This window comes from Lissotriton helveticus, chromosome 3_1 (genome assembly GCF_964261635.1).
Source record: "Lissotriton helveticus chromosome 3_1, aLisHel1.1, whole genome shotgun sequence".
In the NCBI taxonomy this organism is placed as follows: Eukaryota; Metazoa; Chordata; class Amphibia; order Caudata; family Salamandridae; genus Lissotriton; species Lissotriton helveticus.
Genome location: NC_136061.1, coordinates 1,488,758,694 through 1,488,782,748, shown reverse-complemented (window position 1 = coordinate 1,488,782,748; position 24,055 = coordinate 1,488,758,694). Strand labels below are relative to the sequence as shown.

Here is a 24,055-nt window from a genome sequence, read left to right as displayed (position 1 = left end):
CGTATGCACCTATAAGTCACTCCTATAGCAGGCCTTAACAATCCTGAAGGCAGAGTGCTTGGTTTTATGTGAGATGGTGCTCTAGCATGAGCTGAGTCTGTCTGCAGCTTTCGGAACCATGTCCTTATGCTCCAAAAACTGACCTCTTCCAACAAACTCTGGAAATCCAATCTTTTTTCCGGAAAATCAGATTGAAAGCCTTTTTTGATGGGAGGCCTAGTGATCTAATGGAAGATTCTGGCCTCCATAATCCTTCAACTTTCACACCCCACAATGGGATGATTCCGAATGAAGTCCTTACCTATGAACAGGCTGTACTAAAAGACGAAAAGACAATAGACCAGCAAGGAAAGCATTGCAATATCTCTCATAATGAGATGTATACTCTTAAATCTCTTGCTGAAGATCCCCTGATTACCATCAAACAGGCGGACAAGGGTGGTGCCACAGTTCTCTTGAACACTGTGGACTATGACCGAGAATGCACAAGGCAACTTAATGATAGACGCTATTACACACCTATCCCTTGTGACCCGACAGCACGCCTTCAGACTATAATTACAGGCCTGGTGGACAGTGCAGAATGTGAACAGTGGATCACTAAGAAAGAGGCGGACTTCCTGTTGAAAAAAGATCCCAGGGTCCCCTACTTTAACACTCTTCCCAAGATCCATATAGAATCTAGACCGGTACCTGGGCGACCAATCGTCTCGGGGATTGATTCCATCTTGGAACCACTTTCACAATTTTGTGATCATTTCCTACAACCTCTAGTAAGACGTATCCCTTCGTTCATCCAAGACACATCAATCAATCAATCAATCAATCAATCAATCATCGCATTTATATAGCGCACTACTCACCCAGAGGGTCTCAAGGCGCTGGGGGAGGGGGGTCCGCTACTGCTCGAACAGCCAGGTCTTGAGTTGCTTCCTGAAGGTGAGGTGGTCCTGGGTCAGGCGGAGGTGGGTGGGGAGGGAGTTCCATGTCTTGGCGGCGAGGTAGGAGAAGGACCGTCCTCCTGTGGTGGCTCTACGGATGCGGGGGACGGCGGCGAGGGCGTGGCTGGTTGATCGAAGCTGGCGCTTGGGAGCGTAGAAGTTGAGGCGGCTGTTGAGGTATCCTGGGCCTTGGTTGTGTAGGGCTTTGTGTGCGTGGGTGAGGAGACGGAAGGTGATTCTCTTGTTGACCGGGAGCCAGTGCAGGTCTCTCAGGTGACCGGAGATGTGGCTGCGACGGGGGATGTCCAGGATGAGTCGTGCTGAGTCGTTCTGGATCCGCTGGAGTCTCTTCTGTAGTTTGGCGGTGGTTCCGGCGTAGAGGGAGTTGCCGTAGTCCAGACGGCTGGTGACGAGGGCCTGGGTGACCGTCTTCCTGGTCTCGATGGGGATCCACCGGAAGATCTTACGTAGCATGCGCAGGATGTTGAAGCACGACGAGGAGACGGCGTTGACTTGTCTGGACATGGAGAGGGAGGAGTCCAGGATGAAGCCCAGGTTGCGTGCGTGGTCTGTTGGTTTGGGTGCGCTTCCTAGGGCGGGGGGCCACCAGGAGTCGTCCCAAGCGGCGGGTGAGGATCCCAGGATGAGGACTTCCGTCTTGTCCGAGTTCAGTTTCAGGCGGCTGTTCTTCATCCATTCGGCAACCTCTTTCATCCCTTCGTGAAGGTTGGCTCTGGCGGTGGCGGGGTCGTTGGTGAGGGAGAGGATCAGCTGGGTGTCGTCGGTGTAGGAGATGATGTTGAGGTTGTGCTGGCGTGCGATGTCTGCGAGGGGGCTCATGTAGACGTTGAAGAGGGTTGGACTGAGCGAGGAGCCTTGAGGATCCGACGTCTTACGCCTACTGGACACTATCCAAGATACCGAGCAGATTAATCTCTTAATTACTCTCGATGTGGAGGCCCTTTATACAAATATTCCTCAGAGGGCCACACTAGAAGTAATAGAGGAAAGACTTGGGCTTGAAACCTGGAGCTCAGTCACTCCACCTGCTTTTATTATGGAGTGTGCCACTTTAGCACTAATGGAGAATTACTTCGAATTTAAGGGGCAGTTCTACCACCAAACCCAAGGTACATCTATGGGCAGTACTTTTGCTCCTTCAGTGGCATGTCTATACATGGCTGAATTTGAAGACAGACACATACATCATCAGTCCAATCCCTTCTTTGATATCAGGATGTGGAAGCGCTTTATAGATGATATTCTGATCTTGTGGACTGGACCACCGACCTCACATGAGGCCTTCTTTAATTGGGTGAACACTCTCAACCCCTACCTTCACTTTACGATGTCTGCATCACCTACGGAAATTGCCTTCCTTGATTTGACTATAAGACTGAAAGAGGGAGCACTCAGCACCACTATGTACAGAAAGCCCACCGACCAGAATAGGTGAACACTCTCAACCCCTACCTTCACTTTACGATGTCTGCATCACCTACGGAAATTGCCTTCCTTGATTTGACTATAAGACTGAAAGAGGGAGCACTCAGCACCACTATGTACAGAAAGCCCACCGACCAGAATAGTCTGCTCCATTACACGAGCCACCAGCAAAAAGCCTTACGTTCTAACCTCCCCTTTGGACAATTTCTCCGGATTCGGCGAAATTGCAGCAATTTACTAGATTACAAGAAAGAATCATCAATCCTGTCCAGGAATTTATTGGACAGAGGTTATCCCAAGAAAGAGGTCTCTAAAGCACAAAAACGAGCCAGAAATAATCATCGAGAGGCTTTGCTCGAACAACGGGAGGCGGTACCTATTGAGAACCAACCTATAACCTGTGTCACAACTTTCACCCCCATGTCTAACAAAATCAAAAGTGTGATCAAACGGCACTGGGATATTTTGAATACAGGCAACCTCAGCCTTGCAACACCGCGATTTGCCTTCAAAAGATCCCAGAATGTCAAAGACATTTTGATCAGCACGAGACCGAGAGTACCAAAGAAGGGGGTCCAACAGACATTGTGGCACTTACCTCGTGTCAAGGGTCATTATCCATGTGGATCCTGTGGAGTGTGTGCCTTTACCGCCATATACAAGACGATACAACTGACTGACACCTTCAACTGGGAAATCAGGGGACACACAAATTGCAATACCTCCCACTGTATCTACATGTTAACATGCCCATGCGGATTGCAATACATTGGTATGACGACACGTCCAATCAAAACCCGCATTATTGAACATCGTAGCAACTTCCGCTGTAAGAAGACACACACCAAGATGTGTAAGCATTATGTTGAGTCTAATCACACTGCAGACTCACTCAAATGGCTTGTGTTAGAATCCAGCCCTAACTGCCCGAAACAAGCTTTGTTTCGGAAAGAACAAAGGTGGGTTCACCGACTATCTTCTGACAATAGAGGCTTGAATGAGGACATTCCGTGGCACTCTCTTTAATATAACCTACTGCTATGATTCAATTCTATGCATCACACACTGATATTGAACATAAGGAATCGAGACATGCTTGTTCCTATCTCCGACTTGCTTCCTCCATACAATATCCATATACTGCAACCCTATGTTCACAACCGATGCATTGGTATAGTTTACAACTGAACGGCAGATTACATCCTTATACTTGAATGTATACATCTTAGTCGTCTATATCCAACCTTACTTCACGCTAACTTATAATAACCCATTCTATGATGGCCTCCGCCTAAACCACGCGTACCACCTGACCTAATTCCCGACCTGCTCCCTCCATACAATTTAAATACAATATATGCAACTCGCCATTAATATATTGCAACCCCATGTTTACAATCAATGAATTGATATAGTCTACAACTGAACGGCAGACAACATCCTTATATTTGAAAGTACACATCCTAGCCGTCTATATCTAACCTTGCTTCACGCTAATTTGTATTAACCCATTCTATGATGGCGGCTGCGTAAACCAGGCGAACCACCTGACCCTACGTAGGGGGCGGGGTTACACGCCGTAACCAGGCACCCCCGGCTAGATATGGCACCCGCCGCCGAGCATTACCATCTATCCGAGCTCTGCGGCGATGGGTAGGTGAATCTGCGAGGACACGGGAAGCATGAGGTAAGGTGGACTCCGTTAATACACAGGGGGATCCCTTTACCTCGCGTTAGCATCTGATCAATCTCGACCTCGCAGAAGGTTCTGATCACCCTAATTTTAGCATTGACCTGACGATATATACGTCTCCTCCTCCCTCAGCCATACCTGAAGGTTCTACCCCGCTGTTCTAAACCCGCCGAACGCCCATGTGGCATATCTTTCCTGACCTGTAGGTGAGTCGGGCGGGTGCATCATGTTTTTACCGCAGAAGAAGTGCATTGTTTCTCTTGTGAGACTGCTGTTGTTTTTAATATCTTTTTAATATCCTTGTATTTACATATTGGTTTTAATTTGTAGCACCCTTTCACGTACATAGTGTTGGTGTGATGTTTACACTGCACGTTGCTACAACACGGACACGTTTTACTGAAGCTAGTTGAATTTCACCATCACTAGCATGACACATTGTGTGATTGTTTGGCACTGACCTTATCTGTTTTCTAGGAAGAACTTAATGCTATTAACCCTGTATTATTATTCTTATTCCCAATTTAGGTATAGGAAAATACCACAGAGGTAACCAACACCCACATTATTGGTATTATACACATGACACTAGCATGTTGTTGAATGAATGTATTTTCTATATTTTCTATACTTGATAGGTCCTGATGAATCGCGGGTATTAGCCTTATGCGAGAAACATGTTGACCAATTCCTCTTCTAATCTCATCTAGGGCCAATATACCTAATTGGTTGGCACCTAGCGAGTTAGATTCACGTTTTTAATTGTAGCGGGAGACCCCCAGAATAAAGTAGTTTCCTGTACCCCCTCTACATTTTAATCACTCCTTAGGCTACTTGCTTTATTACCCACACACCCTCACTTCACCATAAGGCAGTTGGATTCAAAAGATATCCGCCAAAGAGCCCCTCCTAGAGGTGAGCCCGTCGGGGATTGCACCGCCTCCCCGACGAGGAGCAACGCCAATGATGAAGCATGACACCCATTTGGGTGTGTGAGGCAAATACATCCAACAAAATGGATGCCCAAAGGTGTCATATTTACACCCCCGGTCACGCCAGATACACACAATTCCTTCACTAAGGAACGGTTCAGCAACCCACTTTTGTTTACCTATGATATTGCCATACCATATACTCTTAAGTGCATTATGAACCTCGCGGTTAAATGCTATCTTTGGTTTGGCTTTATCGAAACATGTCGTGTAAGGTGTCATACGCTTTGGAATACTACCCCCTCGCCAGTCCTGGCGACGGGGGTAGCATTCCACCCTTCTAGAGAGAGAAGACATGTTACTTTCCTTAAACGCGGTTAAAATCAACCAGAGCCTCAGCATCACAAAATGGATGCTGCTGCCGCAGACACAAGTCTGGCCTCCTGCTGCTGACCGAAACTCTGGCAGGGGAGGCCTGGACAAAAGGTTTCCTGTCACAGGGAAGTGCTAGAACCACCCCAGACAGGAGAAAGTGGAATGGGGCAGGGAGGGCTGAATGAAACTAAACACTGCCTGGGCCACACAAGGTGTCCCATGCATAGCCCAGTTCAAACCGGTTCTGGGGCACTCCAGCCCCAGCTCTGGCGCGAAACTGGACAAAGGGAAAGGGGTGTAACCACCCCCTTCCCCAGTCCTACCCATAGGAGGGTCCTCGCAGGTAATCCAGCCCCTTGATTTGGAATAAAGGTAGGAGCTGCGTCCTAAGACATCAGATTATCCTGACTGAAACTTTGAAACAGAACTCTGGACCGTCTACCATCTACTTTACAAAAAGATACTGAAGAATCTCCTTTGTGGCCAAGGAGTGGCCATCCTGTGCAAACAGGCACCATCAAGCGCTCAATGACTTGCTTTGTTCGACGCTCCCGCCGGAGCCCGACCACAAGCCTGACAAGACCCGGACTTCCAGACTTCCTTCAGCCCGATCCACAGCACAGCAAAGCTGAGACCCGTGGAGGCGACGTGTAACGTGGGACCGGCAATCTTGAAAAGACTGCGAGACGCTTCACGTGCAGCACCCGAGGCACCCTCAAGCTGTGCATTGGGGAATGAGAAGCCCCATCCCCGAGCATCAACTGCACCGAAGCTCAACCCTCCACACTCACCGAGTGCTGCGTGGGGCCCTTTTGCATTTTCCTGCTCGACGTGTCTGTCCGGTCACTTGCCCATTGGCTAGTGGCCTCTGTGACGACGAAACCCTAAATCTACACTGCTGGTCTGGTTGCTCCAGACTGGCCCTTGCTTCTCTGCGAAGGAGAAGGCCCTCAGTCCTTGCTGGCCTGAGTAAGAAGCCCTCTTCAGTTCCTGCGTGGGTTGCCTTTGCCAAGGCTTGTTGACTCCAATCCGGAAGCCGACACCGCCGACAGCGAGAGCCTTTGTGGGTGAGTCCGTGCCCAGCTACTGGTCATTGTCGATGCCCCCTGGTCCACGTGGCAGCAGAGACAAGCTTCGCGACAACCACCTGATTGTGCCCGACATCGCCTTGTTCTTTCCTGGATCCTTCCTGGTCACTGGCTAGTGACCCAGACTCTGTCCCCTCTGCTTTCAGGTACTCTACATCTTCGATCCGCCCTTGGATCCAACCGGACTCTTCTCTCCTGGTCGCCTGCAGCATCTTTTCTCCAAGGCTCCATAGAACTCCACGACGAAACCCGACACACTTTGACACCTATGCACCCGCTTCCTGTGGGTGAGGTAACTGAAGTACTACGGTGCTCCTGTAGAGATTCACATCCCTAGTGTCCTAGTTTTAAGTGGTTAAGTTCTAGTCCAGTCCAAAGACTTCCAAAACTGTAACTTTCTAACTTTTACGCACCATTGACTTCTATTGGTGCACGCGTGTGCATTTAGACACTGCACTCGCATCCTGTGGGCCGCCCCCGTCCTAACTGCTGTTAGTCCAGTGTAGCCCCAGCGATTTCCAAGGCCCTAGGTCTTACCATTGTTCATGACGTGGTTCTTATACCACTATTTTAGAATATGGTTTTACGGGCCACCAGGGCCTATCCAAATTTGTGCAACTTTTGTATGTTATATAAGTTCCTTTGTTTAACGCTTGTGCTTCTGCCCTCATAAAGAGTACAGAGGATTATTCTATTAATAAATGCATATATTTTTATAATATATAACTTGTGTGGTGTCCTTTCATTTGGTATTAAAAGGATTGCATATGGTAAAACAGCTGGCTTCACATGCCCTCTTGAGTTTAGCCTAAGACTGCTTTTGTCCATGCTACCCCTAGGATAGCTGGTCTATAAGGTTGACTTACAACCAATCACTATAAGGGTTGTTTGGACTGGTGCAAGGTGCTCACTAGAATAGCGAACATCACATACCAGGCCAACTTCTCACAAAGCCTTTATCAGTATAGTTATTACTGTCAAGTATTGGATTAGGTATAGACGGTTTGTTTAAGTCTTTTATCTTAGCAATGCCAAGACAAGATGTTTGTTGAACAGTGTCATTTAAGAACATTATTTGTTCTGGTATTATGCAGGCTCTGAATTATGCTTCTAAACCTTGCACCTGCCAATATTTTGTACCCCAGACGGTCTTCGTCTCAATGTTGTCGTTCCAAAAGTCAAAACCCAATGTAGACATTTGAGCATAAAAGTTTGCAGAATAAATTTGTTTAGTGTTGGTCAACATTGTTTTCATTCCTGTCTTATTTTCATTTTTAAAATAAAACGTTTCTGGATTGGTAACATTATACCATGAGAAGTATTGAAATTTCACATAAAATGTTTTCGAGCTGCCTTTTGCTGGAGTTGGACAATGTTCCCATTGATTGTAAGTAAAAACATTTCTAGGGTTAGCAGATTGAGGCAAATAATAACCATAGTGATTAAAACAATACATTTGTTCATAATCTGATGAACCTTGTAAGTATTCATGTTCTGTGAATGTTGCTGACATTTCTAAATCAGACATCATGTTATTAACAGCTTCAAAGTCCCAATCATCACTGAACTTGCTGGGTGATGCAAAGTCACTTAAAGAAACCTTGAATTGGTGTGGAATCTTCAGCAGTTCCACCGGGCCATAAATGTCATAGTCAGTAGTGTCCCATGCTATACCACCAGGTATAGGTACGGCTGTGATTTTTACTGCTGACAGGTCTCTTTTTTCACGATGAGATGATTTGTGAGGTGTCAGGACCAAGTTGATTGTCTGACTTGCTGTGTCCATAGAACTATATTTTCCATCTATCATCCTTCCCAAGCTTAACACAAGTATGAGCCAGAGTAGGAGAACAAATGCACCTAACCCAATCCAAAGTTCAACCCATGGTGAAACCAGATATGTTTTTCCAAGTTGATGAAAGAGTTCTGTTAACTTTTCTTTGAATGTATTTATTTTCCCTGGCGTTTCTTCAGTTTCACTGAGATCCTCTGAAAAAGTATCAAAGTTTATGAAATAGCCAGAAGCAGTTCTGTCAATTTTTGGGATAGCTTCAGGATTATTCGAAGTCACTGGAGCCTTTTCTCTTTTCACCATATCAATGTAGTCAGATGTCACATCATTGTAGATTGGTGTGTCTTGACGAACTGTTATTTGGGTATCCAGAGGCATAAGTTCTATTGCTTTGTTGCATAGTCCTTCTTTTCTTACTGCAGGTTTATCAAAGGTGATAAGTCTTTCAGTTTGAACCTCTTGGATTGTAGCAAGATTTGGACGCCTGCTACTTCTCGGGAGTCCACTGGGCCTACTACTTATTATTGGCCACATGATTGTGGTTTGACCAGGTCGATTGACACAACTCTGTTCTCCCTTTTACCAGCAAGTGGCGGTAGTACCACTGATCTTGTTCCGTGGATTGCCAAGACAGGTACGGCTTTTCTGTAAGAAGGCCCAAATTCCGTCTTTACCACAATTTTCTCTCTGACTAGATCCCCAATATTTGGAATCCAGACAGGTCTTGCTGGGACAGGTGGTTTTCCTTCATTGGTCGTTTGTTTCTGTATTGTATTACTCAGACTTCTTCTTGTTTCATTTAAGTCCTGTAAAACAGCCAAACGATCTTCGATATCAAAGGGTTTTTGTTCTACCACTGAAGTCTGACTATCGAGGTCCCCGATAATCATTTTAAGACCAAACATTAGTTCATACGGAGTGACTCCACCCAGAGAATTTCTTGGCAGATTAATAAGACTACGTTGGACACTTATTAGATGTTTGACCCACCCGTCACCCGAACCTAATACCTTGGCTGTTATGGATTGCTTTATGTCACGTTTTTTTTCTTTCCACTACCACATTTCCCTCGGGATGGAAGGGACTAGAATACTGCAATGCAACACCCAAGCTGACCATGGCCTCCTTGTAAGCCCTAGAGCTGAACGCAGGACCCTGGTCAGAATGTAGTGTGCCAATTGCGTATGTGCCGATAAAGACTCGCAAATCCTTTATAACAGTTCTGGCGTCAGCCGAGCGCTGGGGTCACATCCAAATGAATCTTGTGCAGGAGTCCACTGCGACCATAATATATTTATAGTTGCCATCCCTAGTTAAGGGACCACAGTGGTCCAGGTAAACACACGCGTTTTTTCTGAAATTAGAAGGGGTGTCTGTGCAGGATGTTTCACTGTGGAAACTTTTATTTTCTGGCAGATTTCACATTTCAGTACATAATTTCTAGTTTGTTTCCTCATGCACGGCCACCAGTATCTCTGTTTTAATAATGACACCGTGGCGGAAATTCCCGCATGTGTAGATGCTAGTCCTTCATGTGATGCTACAATTAGTCCTAACCTATGTTCCATGTTTGGAATTGCCCTATCCCCCACTCCTGGGATTCGAGCAAAAGTATTTGTTGGAATATGTTGACGAACTCATATAGTGCCCGGAGAATTATTAATGTCTCTCCAAATTGTGTGCCCCTTAGAATTAATCTTGTATTGAGCCCATATTTTATATTTTATGTATGTATTAAATCTACCACCCATGTATTGATATCTACCTGACTATGATGGATGCCTTATACTATTGTATTGTATTCTTTTATGGTTTGTTTTAACCGAAATAAAGATAATGATGATGATGATGATGATGATTCGAGCAAAAGGAACATTATTCGCATCAGTTGTATATGAGTACTTTATTGGAAAGCCTTTTGGGAGTGTGTTACCACTGTTTTTAACTGAAGCAGCGACTGCTTGCATTATTTTGCTGTCAATTTTTGTTTTTGACCGAGTAATCGCAGCTACGGAAGCCATTTGCACAGCTGCCTTCGCGGCTTCATCAGCCAATGAATTCCCTGCAACGTGAACGTCATCACGCTGATGACTCAGTGTATGGATCACGTGAGTCTTTTGTAGTTCCTTCTGTAAAAGAACTACTTGTTCCCAAAGCGTTTTATGCTTAACTGTGCCACCTTTTGCATCTTTGAAACCGTTTTGAACCCAGTTCTGCAGATACTCATTGTAAGATTGTACGCAGTAATACGAATCGCACACTATTAGTGTGGGGAATTCGAGGTCGGTATTCTCAAGCGCCATCTTGAAAGCCTGTAGTTCAGCTCGCTGAGCTGTACAGTCCCCGAGTGATTGAGTTTTTGTGACCATAGGTCTGATTTTGCCTTCGCGCCAGCGACCTTTAACAATCGCGCATGCAGCACTATAGGCTTGTTTACCCCCAATAGCGGGCTGTGCTGATCCGTCTGTATAGATTATACATCCGTAATGTTCCAGAGGCAGAATTTCAGTTGGCAGAGGACATTCCTATTCGTATGAAAGAAATTCTTGTGTCTTTAAATTAGCGTCAAAATGGTATTCAACGTCTGTTGCAGCAAGAGAGTTAACCCATTGAATCCATCTCGGATGTAAAGCTTTTGCATTCGGAATACTAGCTCTTGTCACTGCCTCTAAGGCAGGTACAGGAGTAACGATCATTATACGTTTACCCTGTGCGAGAGCTCTCTCTTTTGCTACTGGAGTTTGAACCGCTGTCAGAATTTTTTCTGTTGATGAGAATTTCATTTCAGCTTGTGTATACAAGTGTGATTTGTAAGCGATTGGTACCTTTTCACCTTCATTAAAGGTCAGATATGTGAATCCGCATTTTCCTGGGATGACACGGATCACTAGATTGCGAACGTTTTCGCGTGTCTGTAATTGTTTTTTAGCTATCATGTCTGTTTGGACTGAACGCAGAATTTCTGTGTGTGCTTGAGTCCAATTAGTTTGTTTGAAATCTGGTTTGATTAGTCCATAGAGAGGTTTAACCCTTTCTGCGTAATTCAAAACATAAGTTCTACCAAAATTCAGGAAACCTAGAATTGACTGTAGGTTTTTCAGTGTTTTTGGAGGTTGAAGCAGCGCACACTTCTCTAGAAAGTTTGCTGTCAGGCTTTTGCCTTCACTTGATAACTCGTACCCTATAAATAGGACATTGAGGTGGGCAATTCGTGATTTCTTAAAATTGAATCTATACCCTTCAGAAGCAAACCCAAGTATTATGGTGTTCACTCTTTTCAAGTGTACTTCCAAGTCGTCATCTGTAAGATAGATGTCATCGACATAAGATAAGGCCTCATCGTCGTACATTTGCAGTAACTCTGTTACTCTAGCTGAAAATAACCCCGGACTATTCTTGAATCCCTGGGGGAGACGGCAAAATTGTCTCTGTGTCCCCAAGATTGAGAAAGCGGTCAGGTGTCTGCTTTCTGGTGCAATGTTTTGACAGAAAAACCCATTTGAAATGTCCAATGTGGTTTTATATTTTTTGCGTACGATGTTATTCATCAGTGCAGCACTATGTGCATTTTGTACTGCGAATGTTTTACAACAGGAGTTTAGGTGTCTGTAATCCAAAACTAGACGATATGAATTGTCTGGTTTGGAGACAGGAAACAAAGGATTGTTCATAGATGAGGTGCATGTTTCAATCACCCCTTGATATTCAAGTTGATTTAGAATCTCCCTGACTTGTTTTTTAGCTTCCTGTTTAACAGGGTACTGTCTCTGAGCAGGAGGTTGGTTTTTTAACTGTATTTTGTGCTGAGGAGAGTCCTCATCCCATCCTACGTGATTTTTATATAATGCAGGAGCTTGAGCTACAGCCCATTTCCTTGCAAATGTATATTTTTTATGAATTGGAATGTGATTTGAGAAGGCTGGCATAATCATTTCTTCGCCGTGTGGGCACTCCCTAACAACAACAGGTGGCCAGTCTTTTTCAGCTAGAAGTATGTCATAACCCTTGGAAAGCTTGTCCCAAAAGAGAGCTTTTATTTTTCTAGTTATGTCCCCCTCCATCCGGAGTGTTATTTCATATAACTTGTGGGGTGTACTAACCCTGGTGTCGGCAGTTTCAACTTGAATGTATTCATTCAAGTCCACTGTCTCCAGATGATCCATCAGGATCTTGCGAGCTATGGTCACTTCTGCTGCACTGTCTAGCAATGTCTGAGCCCATTCCCCGTTCTTGAGTTGTGTCCTCAGAATCCTCGGCATGTTTAATTTTTATGCTTGCAACCTTCTTTTTTGAAAATTGAGCTTTTTTACTTTGGTGAACGGGTTCTTTGTCTTTGGACTTGACGCGTTCTTCTTTGTGTTCTGATCGTCCTCTTCTTTCTGATTTCTGCGAAGAAGTCTGAAAAGATCGAGAGGGACGTGTGTCATTATCTTGATATCTATCAGGTTTTCTTAATGTATCCCTATTTCTGAGGTTATATCTTTTTTCAGAGGGCTCCCATTGGGGAGATCTTCCTCCTCGTTCAGGAGATCTAACTCTCGGTTGGGGAGACCTTCCTCTGGACTGAGAAGGCTTCTCTCTAGGAAGTGTCTGTTTATTATTTTCCCACTTCTTTCTAGGAGTGAGATTGTTTTTAATGAAAACTTTTTCAGGATTTTCCGTTAATTGTGGTTTTGGTGGTTTTCCACCCAAACTATCTCTACCTAATTCTTCATATGATTTTTCAATGATTCTGGCAAGCTCATATGGTTGCTCAGTAATGTCTGTTTCTTTTAATTTCTGGCAGATTGCCACTGATGCTGCTTCACCTCTAATGTTGGCTAGTAGTATAGCCGTTACCTGTTTGACATCTTTCAGTAATTTCAGACCTAGATTTAAAGCTGGTTCTGGACCATATTCATTTTGAATCTGTCTTAAAACATCTGGTATAACCGCCATAGACGGAACACCATGTGTTTTTGTGTAGATTGAAGCAAAGACTGTGCCCCAAGTGTCACAAACCTCTACGTGTGGTGCAATCCCCATAGGTAAACAGATTGTCAGAATCCTGTGTTTCTCATGAGGTGTACTATCAGGAAATACTGCCTCTATTTGACTAATTTTTTGTGCTAACCAAAACGGAATTTGTTCCCTTTTGGCAGGCAACTTTCAAATGACCGATTGTATAGTCTGTGGTGTGATTTTATTTGTGTTCCCCTGGTGAGGGATGTGCTGTGGAATTCTTACAGCTGGTTGGACTGTTAATGTCCGCATGACATATTGAACCAATTGTCTATGTATTTTAATATTTTAATTAACTGTTTTAGCTCTGCTAACAATTCTACATCTGACATCCTTTTAATGTCTGGATGTGGTGTATAGCTTGCTAGTATCGGGCATGTAGCTCTAGGTCTTCCTAGTGGACCGAGCCTGGTAATGTGATTTTCATGTTTTAGGGCGCCTTTAAACCAGAGCTGATGCTCTTGGTAAGTTCACGGAATTTCAATGTCCTCGAAAGGAACGTATTCCGTTAGAGGTTCCTGTGCTTTGTAGTAGTGGAACTCTCGTGTTCCTGCATTTGCTGCTGGAAACTGAATCCAAGAATAAATAGGTACCTTTCAAGACCTACAAACCCGGTATTCTTTACACCCCTCCCAGTTTTACATGCATTTGCAATTGCGGCACGCCCTCCGCACCCACATAACAGATGTTACCTCATTGCCCGAATACAGCCCACCTGAAGCCCAAATCATGACAGGTGACCTGGAAAGGGGAGGGCTTTCCAGAATTTACAGCTCCTTAACAAATAACACTCCCACCGCACTACATCAACTCAGGGACCAGTGGGAGGGATGGATCGGAGGAGGTCTGGAGGGACGCACTGATGACACCCAAAACAATCACAACTTCCGCAAGGCTCCGTCAAGTTCGAATATATTACCTCCATGCTGCATACCTCACACCAAAGCGCCTTCACAACGCAGGGCTTAGACCAGACGCATCGTGCCCCCGCTGCAACCAGCAACAATCTGATTTTTCCCACATGGTATGTCTCTGCCCTGCCATTACATGATATTGGGATTCCATAGAAAGGGAACTCACAAAGGTCCTGCGCTGGGAGATCCTACAGAGGCCATTAAATGTGCTCCTGGGGGTTGCCGAGGGATTGGAAGGGTTCAGAGCTGACAAACTCTTTCTGAACACTGCCATGATGGTGGCGAAGAGACACATTGGGGTTAACTGGTTGAGCCCTGCTGCGCCCACCGTTGCAAGGTGGCGTATGGGAGTGGACTGGTGCGCCTTCACAAGAGAAACCCACGTACAAAGCCAGGGGTTGCCCAGCAAAATATTGCAAAGTCTGAGGCAAATGGTTGGGATAATAGACGAATAGCATTACATTTATGTATCTGTAGACTCAGTATAAGAATTTACTCTGTCCTCCTTTTCACTCCATGCCTTTCCCGGGAGTGGCCGTATGATATTACGATGATGCCATACATTTGCTGTATTTTAATGTCTCTGCTTACTGCTGGTCTTAAGTTTATTCCGGTTTTTAAAATCAATAAAATTGATTATCAAAAAAAAGCTCCCTCACTGTCCTCCATCTTGAGATAAAAGCTTGTTTAGAGCAGCAGCGACATAACCCACAGACGTATGGATTATATGTTCAGCAACATTGTGGGTGCTGAAATTATCCACAAGCTCCACGTTGGGCTTTGCTGCATGTTGCACAGTCTGTTAAAAAATATTGGCAGAAGAAGTACTTCACATTGGGGTTTGCCCATGTCATAAGTGTTTTAAGGAAGTAGTCTCCATGTGAGACAAATGTTCTATAACATAAAAGTCGGGAAACTAACAAAACATACAGAAAAAATAAATCAGCCTCGTTTGCTGATGAGCCACACGCCACTGGAAGAAACGCTCTAGATGTGTGTCTACTAAAATCACTTTGTACTGATGGAGCAAGGTGGAGAAACAAAATGTTGTGTACCCCTTGCAAAATCACACTTCCATAACCATAACTTGAACTAATGGAGTGATATGTGTAATTAATCAACTTAGAATAAGAAATACACCTACATGAATACAAGTGGGAACTAATTTGCTTATGTCGCAATCATAATTAACTAATTATGTGATTCTGTCATGTCATAAACTAATAAGCAGCTTTTGAAATAACAGAATGCGGCATAAATGTGCTTTTTGTTTACGTATTTTGTGGCAAAACGTGGGAATAGGTGAGTATATTACGCCTAAATGTTCCTTAATTGCTAGGTAACTACTAATAGGGAAAAAGTTAGTAAGGGGGGAGGTAAACAGAAGGGTTACATTTCTAAAATTAACGTTCGTTTGTGTTTGTTTCTATGATAGTTCCCATTCTGGCCTGTGAGGCCTAGCGAAAAGATGGCTGACTTGTTGAACTGCGAATAGAAAATGAACTGAGCATGCGCAAGCCCAAGTCCGAGTTCGAATGCGAGCTGCTTGTGCCTGGAGTGAATGCGGTTCAAGGACGATGTGGGCTGGAAGTCTAGATGGCTGCCAAAAGGATGAGCACAATGGATCTGAACGTGAGAGAATCTTGGGAAGTTGCTAGTGGAAAACAGGATTAGGCCGGACATTGCCCAAAACAATGACCCTTTTAAAATCTAGCTGACGGAAGAAAAACAAATAATGTAATGATGAGGTGATGATCATCCACCCCAAATTGTCCAATCAGGACTCAAATTTATGTTGAAAGTTACTCTTTTAGATAAATAGAGCTAGTGAAAAAGGTATAAAAAGTGCTGGTTTTAGTGAGGAAAAAACTCCTTTTTGATTTCCTCAAGAGATGCTGTCCGTATGCTGATTTTTCCTGAGATGTAAGACTTTGAATAATTTTTCTATATCTTCTGAATGAGATCTGAAATTTAGGTGAAGTTAGTTAACTTTAGTCAAGGAAGTTAGGAGAAAGGATGAATTTTGGGAACTATCTGTCTTATGCTAATATTTGCATTTCTGAAATCTAAATAAAATGTCTATTTCTGAATTTTCTGAAAATAAATGAAATTAACTGTTTGAAATAAAATCCTTATTTTCCTTTTTAAAATGTCGTTTTGAATAAAGAAATAAAGTGAATAAACTTTAGACATGCTAAATTTGTTTTTAATAAAAATTAGATCAATGGAGAATTAAGCTGGTCTTGAGTTTTCTTACGCCTAATTTTTTACTAGCAGATTCGTCTAAATAAATGTTTTGTTAATGAAAACCATGGTAAAAGTCATTTAAACTGCAGGTGTAAATAGTATAAATATTCAGTTATAGTTTAGATACTCCACTATGATACAGCAGCTCTCCTTTGAATCTCACCAATCCATGAAGTAGGGTGTAAGTGTTTTGTGAGTGACTCGCGGTGTCATGGGCCCCACCGTCGAGTATATGTATAATTTTGTACTTCAGGGAAAGGTGTCATGGTTTTAGAAATTATTTCCGGAGAACCGCTGCATCAGTACCTCTTCTGACTCTATCCAGCTGAACCCTTATTGCTCATCTGAAAGACTGACACTGCTTTCTTCTTTTGTATTGTTCCCATGATTCATACAAGTAGGCTCTTTCTTGTCTGGTAAGCTAAATGAAATAATGTCATGCCCTGTAGAAAAAAGAAGACAGTTTTTTGAAGTAACTCGCCGGGATCCAGAGCGGGAGAGCCCTAAAAAAATACAGCAGTCTCGGGAGGGTCACCATCTTGAGGAGTGCCACTCTACCCACAACGGATAGCGGAAGCGTGCCCCAGAAATCAAAGTTTGTCTGAGCGCCTCTAATTGCCTTCCCCACGTTGCCGTCCAGCATGTCTTTCTTGTCATGGTAGATTGCTGTACCCAAGTAAGGGAGGCATCTCTCCTCCCAAGTTACCCCCTCAGAGGAACGCGGGCACTCCCTATGCTCCCGGGTTGGGAACAGACACGACTTCGCCCAATTGACTTTCAGTCCAGCCACTGTGCTCAATGCCTTCAGCAGGGCTTTTGCTCCCCGTAGGGAGTCACCAGTGTCCGCCAGAAACATCAAAAGATCATCCGCGTATAGAGCAATGTGATGCACTTGCCCGTATACATCCAACCCCTGGTATGCCCGTCCTGATCGAGCATGGAGAGGAGTTGGCCTAACAGCTAGGGCGCTCGACCTCGGACCTGGGGATCTGGGTTCGAGTCTCGGTAACGACGCCAAAACCTCCTGAGATTCTGGGCAAATCACTTAATCTCCTCGTGCCTAAAATGAAAGTGTGTCCTCATGTAACATAACTGGAAAATATGTAAAGCGCTCTGATACGGTTCGGGTCTAGTTCGCGCTATATAAAACTCTGCAAAAAAAAACAACAAATGCACCGCCAAAGGTTCCACCGCTATAGCAAACAATAAATGCGAGGGGGCAACCCTGGCGCGTGCCCCTACCCACCACACAGGTCTCTGAAATTACTCCCCCCGTCTTAACCCTAGCCGCTGCGTCCTTATACAATAGCGCCGTCCACTTCACAAACTCTGGGCCCAGACCCATCTTGTTCATGACCCAAAAGAGGTAGTTCCACTCCAAGCTGTCGAAGGCTTTTTCAATGTCGACAGCGAATACTGCCGCTTCGCTCTCGTCATAGGTGTCAGCCTCCAAGATATAAAGGAGCCTCCGAATATTAAGCGCAGTGTTACGTGCCGGGATGAACCCGGATTGGTCTACGTGGATCAGCGTAGTCATGTGGGGGAGCAACCGCATCGCCAGTATTTTACTTAGGATCTTATAATCCAGGTTGAGCATAGACAGTGGGCGATATGCCGTCCTATCCCATGGCTGCTTGCCTGGTTTTAATAACGGGATAATGTAGAATTAGCTAGGATTATGTATAAAGTGTTATGTAAGGGTTTTTGATGTACAGAATTATGACTAACATCTGTTGAGTTCGTATTACGTTACATGTAGTCCTGAAAAGGCTTCAGATTATTGCGTGAAGCTGGTTACTCTGTCCTGTCTGCAGGCAGAGGAAGTGTGGCAATGAAGTCGCACATCGCATAGTCTGTTTAAAAAAGTAGTATCGTCGTATACTGTGGTGGTATCGTCGTATATCACAAGTGGTATTGTCGCACATCACTGGTTTAGGGACTTTCCGTATGAAAGGAAAAATGTATAGCGAGGGCAGTCTATAAAATCTTGGCTTTCAAGTACAGGGATCATTGCGTATCCTGATTTAAAACTTACTGCTAGGAGAGTAATGGAGCTTAACCTGAGCTTGAGAGAAGGGTAAAGTAGAGGAAGTGGTGCTACTTTATTGGCGAATGTAAAAAATTCTGTGGTAGACAAGAGGTAAGCGCTGTCTACTGGAAATACAGAATACTTGTGCGATTGAGAAACATATATCACTTTGTTTAGCGAAACAGACGAATGTAGTTGTTTTGTGTAAGTTACTAATCGATTCAGTTGAATATCTTGTAAATACGGCTTCTTGAAAAATCTTGTAAAGGAGGGGTCAGTCGGCCCTGCAGAAGCCGGAGCGCGGGTGACATCAAAAGTGTTGCGCTGGGATTGGTCCTCGTGATCAAAACAGGGCAAAGAGCTGATTGGTGCATCACGAAAAGCAGCAAAACTATTGGTTAAGCACTAAAGAGACGTATCTTGTTCTAATTGGTACGCTAGAGTGAACCGCGCTCTGATAGGTTGGTGTTACGGAACAGCAACAGAATAGTGCACGATCTTTTGAAAGACAGGGAATTTACAGAAAAATGGATTACTATTACGAAGAGTAAAAGAAGAAACCGTCATGGTTTAAGAAATTGAAGAATGTGTTTGTAAAGGACAAGGCGATAGTCACAAGAGAGGGAAAATTGCTTCCTCCGCCAAAAACGCCTACTTCCTATATGTTGTCAAACTATGGTTATCATAAGTGTGTTCGGCTAGAGAATTGGGTAAGGTATACCAGAAATGATGGTGTGTTAGCTTTCCCAGAAGGAGGATCTTTTGATGTGGCAGTTTTGAGAAATTTGAGAGAAAATATGATGAATCTCGACCCAAGACCTAGACTGACTCAGTTTGAAGCTTTAGTTGAATGGGAAGATGAGATGCATGAATTGGAAAGCGAAAGATTGAAAGGACATATCAGACCAAGAGGTAGATTTCGTAATTTATGGGGAGAGACACATGAGAGTAGAATGCGTAGATGGAGAAATGCTGACATGTGTGACGGCATGTATCCAGTCAGACTAGTGGATGATTATGAAGGGCGGAAATGCACAGAAAAGAGGAAAAATTTAGAAACAGGAAGAGAAGGTTATGGTCAAAGTGAATCAGAGGATGCTGTGCTAGAAGAAATATTAAATAGGAGACCGCCACCATATCAACCAGGTTCTTTATGGACTACACCTAATGCTCCACCCGTAGATGAAAGAATTAATGAAACCCCAAGGCAATTTTCTAATTTTAGAGATGTACCAGAAAGAGTGGAAGCAAGATATAATCCGAGTACTTCAATAACAGAACCAAGACTTACCGGTACTCCAAAACAAATCAATGAGCGAGAAAGTGTAAATAGGGTAGAAAAACGAGTTGAAGAACAAGCAAGTACTGCTGAATATATACGGACTACAAATGCATTGACAGAAAAGATACAGGAGCTTACGAAAAACATAGAAGCAGTCACAGTCCCAGTAACGATAGGACCTGTAATTCCAGTGTTTGAAAACCAAAGAATAAAAGAGCCAAGTTTGACAATCCCTTTGCAACAGAGTTTGCAAATAGTGAGAGGAAATATTTATCCAGATTTGTCAGAAATCAGACAAACCAATAATGTAAATCAGCCTGACTTAACTTTCAATCAGAGTTTACCCTATAAATATGTAACCGGAGCAGAGTCTGACTCTGCTACACCTGAAAAGAGTATAGAGAAAATAGATTTAACACAGACACCTGTAGAACCATCAGAACAAGAATTAAGTGATTGGATTAAAACTCTGAAATTAAAAGAGCATGAACCTAAAGTACTGGATGTAGCGAGATTAAAAGTTGACATGGAAGAATTAATTATTGGAACAATTGGAACAGACAGACTAAAAACGTACCAAGATGATGAACTTATGTTCATGTGTAAAAGCATAACATAGAAAACGTAGTCTGTACATGATGAATTAGAAGGCTTGGCAAATGAATTTGAAATAGAATTTGCAAAGAATAAACATTGCAGAAATCCTATAGAGTGGATTTTTCAGAAAAAGACATTGAAAACATGAATGCTGCCGGAAGGTTAACCCAAATAAAAGAATGAATTGTGCTGTTACGAAGATGGGGAGATGTGAATAAATGGAGAGTGAAATGGGCAAAGAAGAAAGAGGAGGCTAGTGATAAATCCACATTAGCATTTCCAGTCAGAGAAAAAGATACCGTCGCAAACGAGTTCCCTATGAGAGAAATACCCGGAGGAGGATATGTGCATGTTCCTTGGAGTAGACAGGATATATTATCATATACAAATGATTTTCCCAGATTGAGAGAAAAACCAGTAGAATGGTATCGACAGGTGGATCGATTTGTGAAAGTTTCAAAAGTGCTCTGGGTTGATCTGGATGGATTATTTGATATAGTCTTGCCAGCAGATCTATGGACTGAGTGTAAAATTACTGTGAATTGGCCAAAAGAGGAATATCCTCGAGATAAAGTAACAGGTGCTCCGTCACCTGAAGTGATGAGGAAATATGAACAAGTGATAGTATTTTTGAAGAATAAAATTCCACCAAAAGAAACAGATTGGGTAAAGATAGATAGAACTACACAGGAACCAAAGGAACCTGTACATGCATTTTATGAAAGATTGTTGTTGGTATTTAAACAATACAGTAGATATGAAGAGTTGAGTGAAAAGGACATGAGTCATTTTATATATCGATTTGTGTATGGATTAAGAACAGAAATTGGAGACATGACCAGACATAGTAGGATAGGATGGCAGTCGAGTTCTGTAGATGATGTTTTAAGAAAAGCCAAATATTGTAGTGAAGGAATTGATGCCAAACAAAAGAAATTGAAAGAAAAAGCTATGTGGGCACAAGTGAAGGTAGCAGAACACCAAGTGGCACAATCGGAAAATAAAAATACTGATACAAATCAGGGGAAATTGAAAGGAAATTTCAACAAAACGAAATTAGTAGGAAATATAGAAGAGCTTAAGAAAAAGTTCCCTTGTCATAATTGCAGCAGAATAGGGCATTGGAGAAAAGGGTGTCCACCAAGAGTTAATCCAGAAAATACATCATTGAATCCACAGGTGCAGAATGAGGTAATTCAACTGCAACCGCAACAGCAGCAGATAGTTAATCAGCAAAGTCAGGTGCCACAACCGCCACTTCCACACAGTGTAAACCATCAGTGCAGAGACAGGATTCAGCGGAGGTGGGCAGGTAAATAGATCGCCCATAGTGAATGTGAGTCCCCAGAATTGGTTACAAGAGGAAGGTGGGAGTGAGTCAGATGAAAGTTTGTGACGGTGCCTTAGAGGGGAAGAAGAGTGTGAGCTTGGAGCCACTCTTGAGGTAGATCAGTCTGGTCCATTTGTAAGTGGAAAGGTGAATGATGTAGAAATAACTTTCCTAGTGGACACTGGTGCTACCCGTTCTACTGTTAGGTCAGTGTAAGTCCAAAATCTTCCTCTCTTGGGAGACCATATCCAAGTTGTAGGCGTAGCTAATAGACAGATTAAAACTTCTTTGACACAACCTGTTGAAGTAGAAATTGGAAATTTTAAAGACATGCACCGATTTGTGGTGTGTGATAGTGGCCCCGTAAATTTGCTAGGTCGAGACATTTTGTGTAAGATGAACTGTGCCATATGGCATAGAGTTGCAAACCCCAGATGAAGATAGCCTGTATAAAATGACAATGCTTATGATTGAAGCAGAGCAAAACAAATTGTTCCCTGTTCTTGATCGGGAAAAGATACCTGATGAATTAAAAGAGGTAGTGAAAGAGAAAGTGTGGAATTTCACAGGAGAAGATATTGGGTTGATGAAAGATGTAGATCCTGTAAAAGGCTCTGTAAAAGAAGGTGCAAATTACCCGAACATTCCCCAGTATAAAATGACTGCAGAAATAATTGAAGGAATAACCCCAGTGATAAACAAAATGATTGAACAAGGCATACTGAGAGAAATAGAGAGTAGTCCTTGTAATTCACCGATTATGGGAATGAAAAAGCCTAATGGAACATTTAGAATTGTACAGGATTTGAGAACGGTTAATAAAATAGTTGTCCCATGTTGTCCGATTGTACCAAATCCAGCAGTGATTTTATATCAAACTCCCCATGATGCAGAATGGTACACTGTAATCGATTTGTGTAATGCGTTCTTTACAGTTCCATTGCACCCAGAAAGTCAGCCAATTTTTGCGTTCAGATTCGGAGATTGTATTTTGGCATGGTGCGAATTCCTCAAGGGTATACTGAAAGTCCATCTATCCTTAATCAGTTGCTAAAGAAATCATTAGAAAGTTTGAGCATGCCTGGAGAGTCTGTATTGGTTCAATATATTGACGATCACCTAGTGGCATCAAAGACAAAAGATGCATGTGTAACACATAATATTGCATTGCTGAATCATTTGGCAGAAGAGGGACATAAAGTGTCTCCATCAAAATTACAATTTTGTCAGTAAGAAGTGCAATACTTAGGTCATAACACTGCCAAAGGAATCAGACAAGTTACTGCAGAAAGAATTCAAATGAGAGAAGGCAGCCACCAAAAACTCAAAGACAAGTGAGAATGTTCCTAGGAATGGTAGGTTACTGTAGACAGTGGAGTAGTGGATTCTCACTGATTGCAAAGCTTAACCAGAGCAGATATCAGAGACCCTATAGTTTTGACCAAAACGGAGATGGAAGCATTTGAACAATTAAAAATGAGTTTATGTGAAGCACCAGCTTTAGGAATGCCTGACTATGAAAAAGAGTTTGAACTGTACTGCAGTGAACGAGAAGGATGTGCATTGTCAGTACTAATCCAGAGACATGGAAAACGGAGAAAGCCAATAGCGTATTTCTCAGCTGTTTTGGACCCTGTTGCAAAAGCATTGCCAGGTTGTCTGAAAGCAGTAGCAGCCACAAGCGTCAGTCTAGAACAAAGTGAAGGAATAGTGATGGGATTTCCTGTGAGAGGGTATGTACCTCACTCTGTGGAGATTCTCCTCACAGGACAAAAACACAGTACTTGACCAACAATAGGATGACCAAATATGAAAAGATAATTCTGGGAGCAGAAAATGTGACAATCTCTAGATGCGTAAATGTGAATCCTTCCACATTATTGCCTGATACTATGGAAACTGAAGTGAGAAATTAGGTTGATCACAAATGCCTACATGTTCTTGAATAGTGTACCAAACCAACACCAGACATCAGAGATGAGCCATTGCCTGAATCCAACTATGTGATGTTTGTTGATGGTTCGTGTCTGAGAACAGATGAGAGTGCTTTGAGTGCAGCATATGCCGTTTGTATAGTGGCAGATATATTGGAAGCTTCTTGTCTGAAAGGAATTCGTTCTGCTCAAATAGCAAAATTGATTGCTTTGATTCGAGCATGTAAACTGGGAAAGGAGATCAAGGTTATCATAGTGACTGATGTCAGTATGGTTTTGGGTTTGTCCATGACTACGGACAACTGTGGTCCCAAATAGGTTATTTGACTTCTGCAGGATCCCCCATACGTAATGCAGAATTCGTGAGAATGTTGATTGATGCAATTGAACTGCCTGACAAAATGGCTGTGGTGAAGTGTGTAGCACATAAAAAGGGGGAAGACTACATCACCCG

General features: G+C 43.2%; 1 protein-coding gene across 5 annotated transcripts in view; it reads right to left on the bottom strand.

Moving 5' to 3' along the window:
• LOC144823540 (uncharacterized) overlaps positions 1 to 24,055 on the bottom strand; it is a 606,829-nt gene that overhangs the window by 196,775 nt on the left and 385,999 nt on the right. For 3 of the 5 annotated variants that reach the window (XM_078682147.1, XM_078682144.1, XM_078682143.1), the window contains one exon: positions 16,777 to 16,872. The exons of the other annotated variants lie outside the window; for them this stretch is intronic. In XM_078682147.1, the coding sequence (XP_078538273.1) occupies positions 16,777 to 16,872 (96 nt within the window). The remainder of the gene's footprint in view (positions 1 to 16,776; positions 16,873 to 24,055) is intronic. 5 annotated transcript variants of the gene reach the window in all.